This window comes from Rhinolophus ferrumequinum, chromosome 20 (genome assembly GCF_004115265.2).
Source record: "Rhinolophus ferrumequinum isolate MPI-CBG mRhiFer1 chromosome 20, mRhiFer1_v1.p, whole genome shotgun sequence".
Lineage (NCBI taxonomy): Eukaryota > Metazoa > Chordata > Mammalia > Chiroptera > Rhinolophidae > Rhinolophus > Rhinolophus ferrumequinum.
Window position 1 is genome coordinate 13,171,807 of NC_046303.1, and position 14,936 is coordinate 13,186,742.

At 41.4% G+C, this 14,936-nt stretch overlaps 1 protein-coding gene across 3 annotated transcripts in view; it reads right to left on the minus strand.

Annotated features, from left to right (window-relative positions):
• The window catches only part of CREB5 (cAMP responsive element binding protein 5), a 381,676-nt gene that overhangs the window by 86,353 nt on the left and 280,387 nt on the right, over nt 1-14,936 (minus strand). For all 3 annotated transcript variants that reach the window (XM_033088717.1, XM_033088718.1, XM_033088719.1), the window contains exons 6-7: nt 9,469-9,595; nt 4,472-4,582 (exon numbers count right to left, since the gene is read on the minus strand). In XM_033088717.1, the coding sequence (XP_032944608.1) occupies nt 4,472-4,582; nt 9,469-9,595 (238 nt within the window). The remainder of the gene's footprint in view (nt 1-4,471; nt 4,583-9,468; nt 9,596-14,936) is intronic.

Consider the following 14,936-nt stretch of genomic DNA (forward strand, 5'->3'; position numbering starts at 1 on the left):
GAAACAGCATTTAGTATCGATCATTCTTAATTCCTAGGAGGGCAATGATATTCCAACATATTGTTTTTCTCTCAAGGAAAAAATATGGTGGGTGTTGTTTCTAGATATCTTTCAAAGAAATCAAATGTAGTCAGCTACTCTTTACAAGCTAATTACTTAGCTTTTATCTACTTTTAGCCTCTCCTTCTCAGCCCCACCCTTACCTCCTACCCACTCCATCCTACCCCCTTTCCATGGCGAGGGTTTTTGGATCCTTCCCATCATTTTAATTCAACTCAACTCAGTTAAATTCAGTTCTCATTCATGAGGTCTTTTGTCGTACATGGAGCTTACACTATGCAAGGATTATCTTCAAGGAGTTTTCAATCAGTCAAGTTGGGGAGACACACATGTGAAATCAGAAATGACAAGGTAACAAATGTGTTTGGATAAAGAGGAAGAGAAGCTAGACCAGTCAGTGAAGCCACAGAGCTCTGGTTAAACCAGGAGGGAAGTTCATATTACCGACCCCTCCTCATCCTTTCCAGCTTATCTGCAGGTCTACACTCTCCTCGTCATCCTTGTCTCCCACTTGTGTGTAAATATAAATTAACCCAAAACAGTTTGATTTAATCTGCTGCTTACTGATATCTAAAAGCTGTATGACATTTTTATGTAAAGGATAAATATTGAGATGAGAAGGCTTTGTCATTGGAGTCTGAGATGTTAGCCTTTGCCAAGTGATGTGTCATTGGCCCAATTTTTTAACCTCTCAGAGCCTCGATTGCCCAGCTGTAAAATGGGGACAACACCCATGACATGGTGCCATCCTGAGGCTGAAATCAGGTCACAGCTGCTGTATGTATCTCCTCCCTAGTATCGATACTGCCTAGACTTCACTAACTCTGTCTAAACTTAAGGTGAAAGCTGGGGAGAGTGGCCAGAGCCCTCTTTGAATAGTTGTTTATATGCCACCCTTCATTGTAGTCCGTTTCAATATGGGAGTAGTCACCTCATCATTGATGAGACACAAGATAGGTATATGGACAATTTCCCACATCCTTATTTAGCCTCCAACACTATCATGGGTTTCTGAAAACAAAACAAAACAAAACAAAACAAAACACCCACAACTCTTTCAAAGCTAGATAGAATTGGTATAATTCTCACAAATAGAAATGAACACACAGCTACATAACTCTGAGGACACCATATCCACATCACTACAGAATCACTCGCTTCCAGCAGAGGCTGGTTTGTATTTCCCCTACCCATTCTGTCTCCTTCCTTCCCTTTTCCATTTCTCTATGTTCATCTCCTCTCCTTTCTTCCCTTTCTCCCTTGAATGTTAAAAATATCCACCAGGTATCCAGTGAATTTCCTTTCTAGCAGGCCCCATGTTCATGGACGACACTCAGCATTCCCAGGAGTGCAGGAGAAAGAGCGTGTTGTTTTGGGTGGTTAGAAAGTGGAAGGTTCTCATTGCTTCGAGTCTTCTCTGACCCCTAACAAAATCCAGTATGCATGTATTCACTTGTATAACTGTGAAGCCATATGTCTGTTGGCTTAATTCTTCAGAAAAAGAATTCATAAAACTAAATTATAATCTGTCAGAATTATGATAAAACCAGTCTGGACAGATGTGGCTACAGTACATTGAAGTCATTGCTTGATACTAATGTACATTAAGTCAAAAGAAGAACACTTGTGCTTTTTGATTTAGGATGTCCCAGATTAATGTACTATAGAGCTTACTGGGGACGCCAATTTTGCTCTCTCCCACAATAGAAATGACTGACTGGGGACAAGGAAAATGGATATATTCCACAGAGCAATCACTAGTCAGACAGCTTCTAACAAAGTTGGACATTTAAGGCAATCCTGTCTTAATTAAGCTTCTGTCCACCTTCAGGACCTTCAAGTTTCACCAAAGATTTAAGATGATGGCTTTTGTCAGTGGTCAATAGGGAATGTGAAATGGACACCACTGTCCCCAGCAGAATAGGTCTGCAGTGCTGTGGTGTGGGTGACACCTCCCTGGCAGCTCTCTGGTTTCTCGTGTGCTCCGAGAACACACCCCACAGAGTGCATTCATCACAATAGCCCATGTGTGACCTCTGGAAAAGTCCTTGAAAGTTGTGAAACAAGAGTCTTTAGTTGAAATCTGGAATCCATTCCAGCCTTCCACAGGAAGAAAATTACGCATAGAACAACAAAACCCATAGTTCTGAGAAACTATGGGGAGGCGCTGGCTGACATTAAAATCATAGCTTGTGTGTGTGTGTGTGTTTTTTTTTCTACATTACTTTGTATTTCATAAAAGCTTTTCATCTAAGCAACCCAAAACTGCTAGAAAATACTGTACAACTAGTAGAGGACAATCACTGGTTTCTCTAGTGTATAATACAAGCAGAATAAGATTAGAGACGATGAGTAAGTCACTTAACACTTTTCCAAGTTACTAAGTAAATGCTATTCTTCCAAAATTTAAGTGGCCAATACTACCATTTTTCCCTTTGGGTTAATTTATTGCTAATAATGGGATTAGGCGTGGGGGTTTGGGGTTGAGAGACTACCAGTGTTCCCTAAACTCCAATTCCATCATAGAGTTCATTTGCCCAGGTATCATGGATCTGGAAATATTGATTCACTTAGAACATGAATCAGCAGAGTAGTTAGTATCCTTGCTCAGTAAATTTGACTCAACAAACATTTGTGGGTAATGCTATTTTTATAAGTACAGACCAATTCTCTTTTCTCCAGTTGATATTATTCCCTATTAATTTGCCACACCATATGTTTTTATTTCATACATATGCATAACTATAAACCTCTACTCCCTTTAGAAGCATTTTCCTTCTTTGCAAGCAAGAAGAGGGGTAGAACACTCCAGAGTCAAGTGGTAGCATAAAACCCAGTGAAAATCAATTGGCGGGGAAATTTGGTTTGGAATTGTCTTTTAGAATCCTCCTCAAGTCTGTCTGGGAGGTCCCTCAAAAGGGATACAGACACTGAACCAAACAAGACAATTCAGAAATAATCCATCTGGGGGAATAGCATCTGATGTTCGGACCCAGAATACTTATTCATACACCGGAATACCTGAATTTTGTTTTTTCTTAAGTACCTTCACAGTTCATTTTTTATTTTTCTTAAAAAAAAAAAAAGTAAATGGCATTACTCTGGTCTCCAAAACAGATGCCAGTTTGAACTTTACTCTGCCAGCAAGTATTTGGTTTGGCTCTATAGGGCTTAAGTTGAAAAAATATTTGCCGACTCCAAGAAGATTTAACGAGCTTTGCTGAAGATGCTGGTGCCATTTGGCATGTCACAGGGACCGTGGCACCGCAACGAGAACTCTCTTGACCGCAGATTTTATTTGTCCAAGGTAGCCAACACTGGGAGCTCAGTTGCTTCCTTGGGTCAAGAAGCTGCTAGTCAAATGAGTGAAGCTTCCAAGAGAAAGTGACCAAAGCAGAGGTACAAACAAACAAACAAACAAACAAACAAACAAAAAACTTGCTGCCATTGAAAATGAAGTCACTAGGTTTTGATGACTAATTTTCAGAACTGTCAAGAACATTGTCACACCACCCATCAGACAGTCCCTAATGCTGTCAATCAGCAAACCAAATAAATATCCAATGTCTAGCAAAAGTTATCATTTAGTATCAGATACTGAAACCCTTGCCACAGTGTCTTTTGTTGTCATCTGATACCTTACTAATTTGGTGTTAGAATTTAACTATACGAAAATTGAATGACCTACTTCAAATAACTTCCCTAAATATAACCAGCAAATATACTTTATATTGCAAAGTCAGGCATACGTTGCTTTTTATTAATATTTAGTAGAACATGAATGCATATATCTGTCACTGTGATTGGAAAGACTGACTTTACTGCACGTAAGTCTCATTCATTAAAAGTCACTGAAGGTTGTCACCTGAAATCATGTATTTCATTCAGTTAGGGTTGTAGTTACTCTGCAAGAAAACAAAGCTCTGATCCTGTCCAAGCAATGACACATCTGACAACAATAACAAAAAATGCAAAATATTTCCATAACACCGTGTGCTTAAAAATCACATGTATGTTTTAATGGATATTGGGACAGGGAGAGTGGCATCGAAACTGTGACCATCTTGAAGAAAAGAAACTCTGAATTATTTTTAATTTTAGATTACAGCAAATATACACATAGGTGTAGCCCACCTCAACTCCTATGTATCTCCCCCAACTTCTAAATGTCCCTTTCACTAAGGTCACATTGCTTATCCAACGCTTGTTATACGACCATCTATGCCAAGGGTCAGTAACAAACATCCTCACAGAAAGAGCCAAGCTCTGCACTGCCTTTCCACAGAAAGACCTACTTCACCAAAACAAAGACAGAGCCGCCTACCTGACTTGACCAAAATTTGGAAGTCCAAGTAGAAATCAAAAGAAATAGTCATGAAATAACAAAAGGATGATGATAACTGTTCCTTACCATTTTGGCTTCTGAATGCATTGGCTGGACTTGAGGAGAAGCACAGGGGTTGCTGAGATTTGGACCTTGCATTCCCAGGAGGTTGGAGTTCACAGACATTTGTCTCTCCATCTAAGAGAAAGGAAAGCAACAGAATCAGAAGTCTGAGAAGGGCAGTCTAGGTCATAGACAAAGCTGCATTTCTCTTCCAAATGAATCCTTTAGAGTTTCTTTGAATAACTCTGGAGAAAGCCTGCGGTTTGGTGAAGAGTAAGCAATGCACTCCTGAGCCTTCAGCCCAACCACATCAAAGCATCGCCCAAAGGTGTTCCTTCTATAGAAGATGCTCCATGCCCAAGAGAACTACCTTGTTACGAAGATCGTTTCCAAACAAAAGTATGGAATGTTTCCACTTTTGCAAACCCTTCACCTACCACAAATCCTGCTTATTTTTATAGCTATAAAGAATAGCATATGCATAGAAAAATACTGGAAGGATATATAATATACCAAATGGTTATCTCCGGTTATCTATGGCTTCCCCCACCCCCAAATGCTATACAGAAACATGACTCATTCTAGCAATGAAAAAAGGTGCAATTAATTTTAAAAGCAATGCTGGTGGGTCCTCCTGTTGCTCTTGCTTATAAACACCGTTGAAATGATCCAGCACGAGTATCTGAGCCTCTGCCTCTGGCACATGCCCTCCTCACTGTTACCTGCTCATAACTCCACACAGAAGCAGTTCGCAGCCTCATGGCAGGACTAGGCCTTTGGGTAGGTGGAGAAAGCAGCTGAGATAGTGTATGACCCGTGATCAACTGCTCCCTCGTCGTCCTGCTAACCCACCATTGTGTCTAGAATGAACATCATTCAAATATCTGCACTGAGTTCTGGAATTTTTGTCTCCAGGGTGCCCCTATTAAAAAGGAAATCCAGCAAATCTCTCGTTCAGTCATGGGAGGGTCTGTCTGATGAATATTTTCTGGTTAGTAAAAAATTAGCACTTTTCAAAGAACCAAAATAAAGCCAGTATGCTTAATACTGAAATCACACAGAAAATAATTAGACTTTCCTGGGGGTAGAGGTTGGGGGATGGGGGGATAGATTCTTCAGGGCAAGAGTTTTTCCATTTGCCAAAAGTTGGAAATGAAATCAATGGTCGGAAACATTAGGGAACCAGGTTTCTGCTCAAGTTAGCCCAGGTAGGCTTGGAAAATACAGAGTTCCTTATTGCTGAGAGAGGTGAAAGTGACAGTTGAACTAAATGACCCTTTAAATCTCTGCCATTGTTGAGATTCTGTGACTGCAATTCCTGCTGTGCCCACCCCAGGGGCGTGGTGTAATTATAACACTAATGTGTGGGTGAGCAGAGGTGCTGCTAAGCCTTCCCCTGGACACTCCCTGTCACTGCAAAGCACCATCTGCCTTACTCCAGCCTGCATCAGTTTCTCAGTGATCTAGCAATGTATGGATATATGAAACTGTTTCAAAGGGAGCTATTTAAAGCAGGAATTTTCTAGAGCACTCCAGCAAAAATTTTTGAGGCTTTATCAGTTCAGTAAACTAAAATATTCATGCTCATATCCCCCGAAATCTCCACACAGCCTAGGAATTCTGATTTTTTAAATTATTTTTTAAAATCATGGTAAGCTATATGTAACATAAAATTTGCCATTTATACTATTTTTAAGTGCGCGTTCAGTGCCACGAACTACATGCGTGTTCTCTCCTTAAGTCATGCGCATTGCTCTAGAAAAGGCTGCTTACTTATAACTCCCACTTCCCGAGGCTGGGAGATAGGAGAGTTAGAGGAGCATCTGACCCCTTTTTCCAATTGGTGACCTTCTCCGAGAGGGAAATCAAGTCCAGGTGAGCTTTCCAAAGGAGGATTGTTTTCCGAAGGAGGATTGTTCACAAGTGTCTGGAGGTCTCTAAGCTACTGGTCATGATGCACGATGAAGAAGTGAGAGTAGCCCGGAGTTGGCCGTACTTCCCACTTTTCGGAAACATTACAGTCTGTGACTACTCCTACCCCATGACTCACAAACTGAACAGAATACTGAAAACAGGCTGATTTCTGTCTCTTAAAAAAAATTGCCTTTTGCCATCTAAATGGCTATAGGGGTCAGCAAGAGCCTCTTCCAAACAACTATCTGGTGCTTTGTACTAAGAAGGCTTTCAGCATGAGTGTGGCTTTGATGAGGTGACAAGAATGAGGGGCCAGCAGAGGGGAGGGGCTTTGCTGAGCACCCGGCAACATTTACTAGATGAAACATCCAGGCAAAGGACTTCACCCTTGCGTGAGCTTCTTTTCCCTTAAAAACAGGAGCTAAACTGTCTGCAGTTCACTGGGCTTTTATAGTAATACATGGGTGTTCAGGCTACTGCATGATTAAAGCGTTTGACTTTCAAGGAAGGATATCATCACCCAGTGAACTCCTTAAGGGCAATGCCTGCCTTGTTTTTCACCACATCCCAGCAGTTAGCACAGTAACTTGGCCCATAGAAGGTGCTCAACGAAAGCTTATGAAATGAATGGAGGAATGAATGACCAAATACATCATTTTGTTCCAGACCTGAGGCTCTGTGAAATGTGCGGCATGACAGCAGGCACTACAAATCAGTTAAGCAGCTCACCTTCACTTACAGACATAGACTTACCTGCTCTACCCAGGGAATCATGGTTTCTGGGGGCAGGAACTCTAGAGGAAGACCATGCTTAAAATGCCAAAATTACAGCCCAGGAGTTGGGGACTTGATAATAAGGAAGAAAAGGCCCAGAGATCTAGGGCCTAGCACTCTTAGGATATGACTTTTAGAGACTTTATAGTCATTTTCACTAGTTACCTTAGCGTCACTCTAGACCTCAGGTCCTCAACCTGAGCACCATTGACAATTTGGGGGAAACAGTTCTTTGTTGCGGAGGCGTGCCTGTGCATTGTAGGATGTTTCGCAGCACCCTGGCCTGCACCCACTAGATGGCAGTTGCACTCCCCTCCCCAGCTGGGGCAACCAACAATGTCTCCAAATATGCGGGACAAAACCGCCCCCAGTTGAGAACCACTGCTCTAGATTGACAACATCGTCATTGCAGGTGGACCCATCACTGACACACGGGGCTGGGGACTCCTGTGCAGGGAGCATCCCTGACTTTTCATCTCCTCTGGCTCTTTACAATGCACCTGATCGTTTGTTTCCATCCTGAAGCATCAACAGGTGTTCAAGTTGCATACGATGAAGTAATGGGGTGGGAACTGGGGCCACACACCTTTTCTCTAGGCCCTTTCAGCCCAAGGGTCCCACCTTTGTCCCTGGGATTGGCACACAGTTTAGTCAAATGGAAAAAAAGGTGACTGCCGTAGTATTCTTCTGAACCATGCACAGAATTTCTGAGAGGAGGCTCATTTTGGACAAGAGGAACTTAGAGCCTAAATGAAGATAGCTGGTGGTAGAAGATGCATGAAGATGCAATGAGTTGGGTTAAATAAAACCTGGGGTCATGACATTGATGGCGCTGTTTTCCTTCATCGAAAGGTGATTCAGTTGAGCAGGACAGGTGCAGTCAGTCAGCTGTCCTTCTGGCCCAATTTTGCAAAGACTGTTTCTAGCCTGAACCACCCGATATTTACAGTGGGCAAGTCCACTTCTCTAAAGTAGGCCCTTCTCCAGTCCCCTACCTCCACTTGGATAAATGACTAAACTGCTCAACCTGCCATAATCTGAGCTTCTCAGCGTGAGCTGAGATGTGGGTTCTAGTCACAACTGTCCACTCACAAGCTATGTGGTATTAGATAACTCCTTTCAACTTCTTTCTCTTCAGCTTTACACCTGTACGATGAGTATATCAGTAATTTCGACTATCATATTCCCACAGGATTGCTGTGAGGACAACATGAAATACCACAGGTAGACAATTCCTTAAAATGTGAAAATGCTTTGCAAGGCATTGCTGATATTGTCATGGGAGGGTTTTAATTGAATTGTCATATCGCTTCTAGGGCTTTTGAGCACTCTTGGGGCCTGGGAATAAAAACACCCGCCATCGAATGTTCACAAATGCACAATGCCAGGGAGGATGTAGAAGGACAGGGAGGAGACCCCATGGAAGGACAGCACGGTGTGCTCCGGACTAATCTGTATTTCGCTTCTACGTGCATCTGTTGTTTTCAAAGGGGGGGTGGGACCATACAATGATTATGAATATCATTCATTATAAATCCAGACTACCTGGATTTAAATCCTGACTCTATCACCTACTAGTTCTTATGACCTTAGGCAAGTCTCTTGTGCCTCAGTTTCTCCATCTGTAAAGGGCATACTCATAGGATTGTTATGAGAAAGAAGGGAATGTACGTATTGTGTAGTGGTTAAGAAAGTGGGCTCTGGAGCCGGGCCAGAAAGCCCGGGTTCAAAAGTCAGGTGCTCTGCTTCTCAGACAAGCAAGTTTCTTGCCTTACTTTCCTCATTCAAACAAATGGGGTAGTCACAGGATTGTATGACTACTATCCCACCTCATAGGATTGTACCATGGGCTGATGAGGTACCTAGAGAGTGACTAGAACATGGTAAGCACTCAGAAACATGCTGCTAGAATGATTAATAGAACACTGACATGCACGAATACATGTTAGAGCTATTATGTACCATCGTTAATACTGTTACTGTTATTACTCTGAGTTCTGGCTAGACCACTCCCTGTCAGTTTAAGGATACTCTGTAAACAGCCCACGCTGTGGACTTTGGAGTAGTCATAAAACTCTGCGTCCCTGAACAAATTCCATTCCCTGAGGGCGGCGAGTTCATTGTCACCAGTCGGAAGGTGGGCCCGTGTCTCAGGAGGGAAGCACTGAAGGGCGGGAAAGTCAGCAAGATGCCTAGAGATGGACAACTGGGCATTCACAGCCACCTGGCACACAGCTCAACTCTCCATCCAGAGGAAGCCACTTTCTTCCCAGTCAGCTTTTCCTTTACTCTTTCAAATGGGACAAGACTCGGCAGAAATGAAGAGTACTTACTGGCATCAAGACGGCAGAAGATCCTGGCATTGTCGGGTTGGGCAGGGTCCCGGGCATAGAGGCTGGCATGGGCTGTCTCTGTCTGTTGTGGAGATGTAGCAGAGAAGATAGAGAGCCTGGGACAGGCCTGGAAACAAAGAAAAACAGCAAGTATTATTCCTGATGCTCTGGACAGGGGATTCACTGCCTGTTTCGCCGTGTCCCGAATCAGCTGGGAATACGCCACGACAGGCGCAGCACATCGGATCCTCTGATGGGAGCCACGGCATTGAGGATATTAGGGAAATAATAACAAATAAAACACAAGCCTGGCTTCCTTTGCTGCTTCCTAGTTTAATACATCAAATTCCACTTCATTTCCTGGCCTCTGTTATCTAACTGATGTTCAACAGACAACACGCTGGTAAATCTCCTGCTGCCCCGCGTCTCAGGAAAGAGACCTGGTGGTGAAATCCTGTGTATACAGGGAAGTTTCTGCCCCCTGGAGGATCTCGAAGCCTGAGATCTGTGTACGTGTGTTTTATCCACCCTCTCCCATGTCTCTGCCTGGAAGCCCTCCTGGCTTTGCTCTGGATACACTTTCACTATCTGGATTTGCAGAGCCAACTTCATTCATGAACTCCCAATAGAAATCTTTTTTGACTTTCACTGTTCTCCCCGGTGAGTGGAAAAATACCAAAGCCAGGACACAAAGGAAAGCAGCCGGATTGCTTTCACGGCACTGTACCGGCCTTTCTCAGGGCGAGGCCGGGGCCCAGCCCCCAATTTCCAATCCCTCATTTCATAATAACTTGAGGTGTTAGGCTGTTTGACAGAAACTGATTTTGGCCTGACCTGCAGGACTTGGGTAAGCACGCGTTCCTCGGGGGAGTACATAGTTTGAGCTTTTGCTTCAATTTGCCAGAAAAAAATTTTAAGGGCCTTCAATTGGTTTAATGAGCCAGGGAATGTGGGACTGAGGGGAAAAGGGAATTATTTGTGTTTATGAAAAATGGCAAACAAGTGACCTCTTTGGCTACATTCTCAACCTCCTGATGCTTTTGCTCTGGGGAGCTGTATACATGTCAAACCGTGAACTTCAAGACTTAACAAACAAACAAAACAAACAAATAAACAAACATGCCTCGGGACCTCTGAATGTGTATGTTAGACCACCTTATCCTAAATGCCATGATAGAAACGAGTGCCTGCAAAATTACTGCATTTTCTAAAATTAAACAAACAAAAAAACCAGTCCTTATGTTAAGAGCTGGGTGATGGCTGCAGACAGAGACGTTCTGTGCAGGCCAGCGCCTCCCTGTGCTTCCGGGAAAGTCAGCCCCATCCCGAGCCCCGTCAGAGTGGCATGAGATGCCTCTTCTTTGGAACTCATCTGCCTCCACGAGTCATGGGTGACTCGTGGCGAAGCGGAGACAAAGGGGAACGAAAGCCAACACAGGATTCCTTCGCATTGCTGTTATAATTCCAAAGAAGATTCAGTTTTCCACTTTCTGCCTGACAGCTCCTTTGGAAATACAGCTAGCTATCAGAGACACAACCATCATCGAAGGATTAGTCATAAATTAGTCAATATTTCTATGTTTAAGAAGTTGTATATATGAAAATACACAAAGAATACAAAGCTTTTACACAGGGTTTATGTAGATGTTCACAGATCACACCCAGTTCTTTTTTTTTTTTAATAGACTGTGTGTATGAGCAGTTACCTAGATAGGCTGATGTCCGTAGGCACAATGAAATGAGTGCTTTCAGAGAAGCAAATCAAGTACATGGTTAGTTCTTGACATGTGCCCTGGAGACTTCTGGAGTTTGGATTAACAGTAAGGATTAGCAGGGCCACCAAATGCCCTTCAGCTTTTACAGTTGTAGGAAACTCCCCGTTGCAAATGCTCCAAAATTCTATAGCAGGCAGTAACTTCACTGAGTCTTAAAGTCTTATCTCATTCAGAGGTATATAGGTGTACCATATAGCTCAGTCAACAGACATTTGTTTTACATTCTCTAGTTTCAATGTTTTGTGTGGGACATTTGCTGAAAAGAAAACAGCTGTATATCAAAGTATATCATGTTTAATACCAGTCAGTTCCTCTAAGTACAAGATTAATAATCTGAACTCAGTTTCATAATGAGGAAGATTCACTGAGAGTATCCCTACAGATAGCACGGTAATTAATTATTCGTCCATCCCTTCAGCCTTTCATCTATTTATCTATATCTCCATCCAGATAGATAGATGTGTATATATACATACAAACATGCATACATACATCTATACATACATTACATATATACATACAGCCTTATACCACGTCTGTTCCCTTAGTCACCAGGGGGAATGGCTCCATTATAGATAGTTAGGGATAAGCAAAAACTGTTATAGGAAAAACAACTAAGACTTCTTTTTATTATGTTGATTGGCAATATCCTCATGAACAAAGAGCAACATATTATCATCATTTACATTTTGTTTCCAATGTGCCATATTAATGAAAATCTGGTTATCGATTTTTATGGCTGGGTTCTTTTTAAAAAAGAAAATAATTAAACAACTTAATGGTGATGCAAAGGAAGATGCAAAAGTAATTAAATGTAAAACAAATTTTCATTCTTCCCAAGACTATGGAAAACTCCCAGTTGTATAGAATAATTGGGGAATGGTACGTTTCATTTAATTCAGTGTTCTTATTAGCTCAGTTATTTCCACACATGCATAAATCTACTAGATTTTAAAATATCAAGTATTCCCTCATTAATTAAGAAAGCCTTTCAAGGTACTGGGTTCCCTTGGGAATATAATAATAATTACCTAACGATGCTTATCAGACCAATTAGCAATGTATACTTGGAAGGGAACATGGTTATTTGAGAACCATGTATGCTTGCGTACTGAATAATTCTGAATAATTCTGAATTATTGTTTTACAGAGGTTCTGTAAGTAATTTCCCCAACCCCACCTATAAAACCAATTGAGTTTTCTAGGCTGCTTGCTGAGGCTTTTAAAACTGCAAACACTGAAAGAAGAAAAAAAATCTATGCCTATCCATCACTGGGTATACAAAGGACTAGACTGAAGTAATTATGTAACTTGGCCCAGGAAATAATCATTTGTCCAGAATAGTCAGATCATTGAAGCCAGAGTGGTATCAGAATAATTGCATTAATTGTCTAATTCCCCTTGTACATACAGAAATAATTATTATTTAATACCTTGCACTTGCATAAGACTTTGTACATTGCATTTATAAACTGCTTCACATTTTTCAAAATATTTTCACCTTCATGTGACTTAAAACAATGCAATGTGGTAGGCAGAGCATATTATTCCCATTTTACTCAGGAGTAAGCTGAACTCAGAAACATTTAAATTTGCCCAAGGTCAGATGGGTCATGAAAAGAAGCAGGATTTCTACTCAACTTGCAACAGAAAGTTTCCCCTATCACACCTTGATGGTACCCATAACTCAGCTATTATTGATTTTTTATACTAAAATAAATTCACGGTCCATTTCCTTTGATATTCACACTGCTCCTTGGACTTTCCAATGAAGTAGTAAAATTCTGCAATACTGCTAACATGAGAAGTCACTCATCCATGTGAAATTATGTTTTCTTCCTTTAAAAAGAAAAAAAAAACACAAAACTTCCCAAACAACACATCAGCTAGACTCTGAAAATAAGATGGCAAATTGTGGTAAAGTTGTGAAAACAAAGACCCAACAGTCTCTCTCCAGTGCAGGCTTGTTGCCATGAGCTAATAATTCCAGACTTTGAGCAAGCCGAGCCTACTTTTTAATAACCATATGCCTCTAGGTAAAGTATTTCTACTAAAAATTATTGAGGCATGGAACAAGGTAAGATGTGTGAGCTCATGTTGGATTGTTCAATTACTAAACTGAGTCCTGCAGCATTAAGAGTTTTCCAACTTGACAGATTATTCCTCTTTATACACTTGTATAAACATACTGCTTACGGCTGAAATCTATGTAAGCTTTTCTTTCAATTAAAATGTCAAGGATGACAGACTGTGTTTTCACTGTCCTTAACAGAATGCTAGGTACCACTGCAAGCGATTTCATGTCCTCATTTTTCCCCCCAAAGGATGTTTTCCAGTCTAGGGGTGTCTGAAAAGCAAGAGCTGTGTCTGCTGGTTTTCCCTGCCCTTGGACAAGCCCAGCTATCTCTCTGTAAGGAGCTAAGGGCCAGTGTTTTTGTTTGGAAGGTCTCAGGAAGGTCCCTGAAGACGGCTCTCCTTTCCCAGGTGGTCACAAGATCTAGGACATCCCAGGATTGTTTCTTAAATTCTCAGGAGAGACAGATCTGCCGGGTTATGGGGCCAAGCAAAGAGAAAAAGCAAACGATGAAAAAAGTTAGGTGAGAAAAATTAGAAAATCAATAGTAGCGTCAAAATTAGATAATAGACAGCTAAGAAATCTTGAGCAGATTTTAAAAAATAACAACAAAAGGACTAGGGGATGGGGCAAAATAAGAAAAGCTCCACAGCAATAAAACAGAAAAAAGAGTGGGCAGGGAAGAGATCCAAATGCCATTGCTATTAGCGTTTCTGACGCTGGGGAAGAAACGTCCTTCACTTTGGGCTCTCCACTTCATCATCTGTTTAATGAGTGGATTAGACTACCCATCTGGAAATCTCTTGAAACTCTAAAATTCAGATGCTAGGCCTTGAAATGAAATTAGATGTTCTTAATCTAGCAAGACTATCAATATGATACAGGTATTCATCACTGCTCACTGATACATCCACAGTGCTTTCCCCAGCACCTGACTCATAGTAGGTGGTCAGGGTCTATGTTAAATAAAACTGAGCCAGCACAACACTTAGTTCTTAATGTCAAGACTACATTGGAAACGTCAATAAATCCTAAATAAAAAGTATCCCTAAAAAGCGAGAGAAGTGATGAAAAAAGAACCCAATACATTCCATGGGGCTGGCACTCCCTTCTCATTTAAGTATAGGATAATTTCACACAGACTAGAGAAAGCTTAGTACCTGCTATCTTTGTATTTGCTTATGAAAAGAAAGGAGTGCTTCCTTTGCACTTTAAACGAAGTCTTATGGCTGAACTTGGGAAACTAGTTTCTGTCTGGGATGGAGAGACTGAAGAGCTCAAGAAGAGAATACAAACTCTTAAATCTTAAGAGAAGGCAGTTTGTAATGAGAAATGCTTATTTACCCATTCTTCCCCTGAGTGAAATTTTAAAATTCCTCTTTTTGTAAAGAAAGCAAATTGTCAGGATAATCAAGTAGAATTACAAAGACTATTAATAGAGCTAATTTCTTCCATGGGTCATAATTGCATTGTAAAAATGGGGTAGTGAAGAACATGGTCTTAGAACATGGACTTCCACCAAGGGTGGAAGCCCAGCTCTGCCACTTACTAGCTCTGTGACTTTGGGCAAGTTACTTGGCCTCTCTCTGTGCCTCAGTTTCCTCAACTGTAAAATAGGA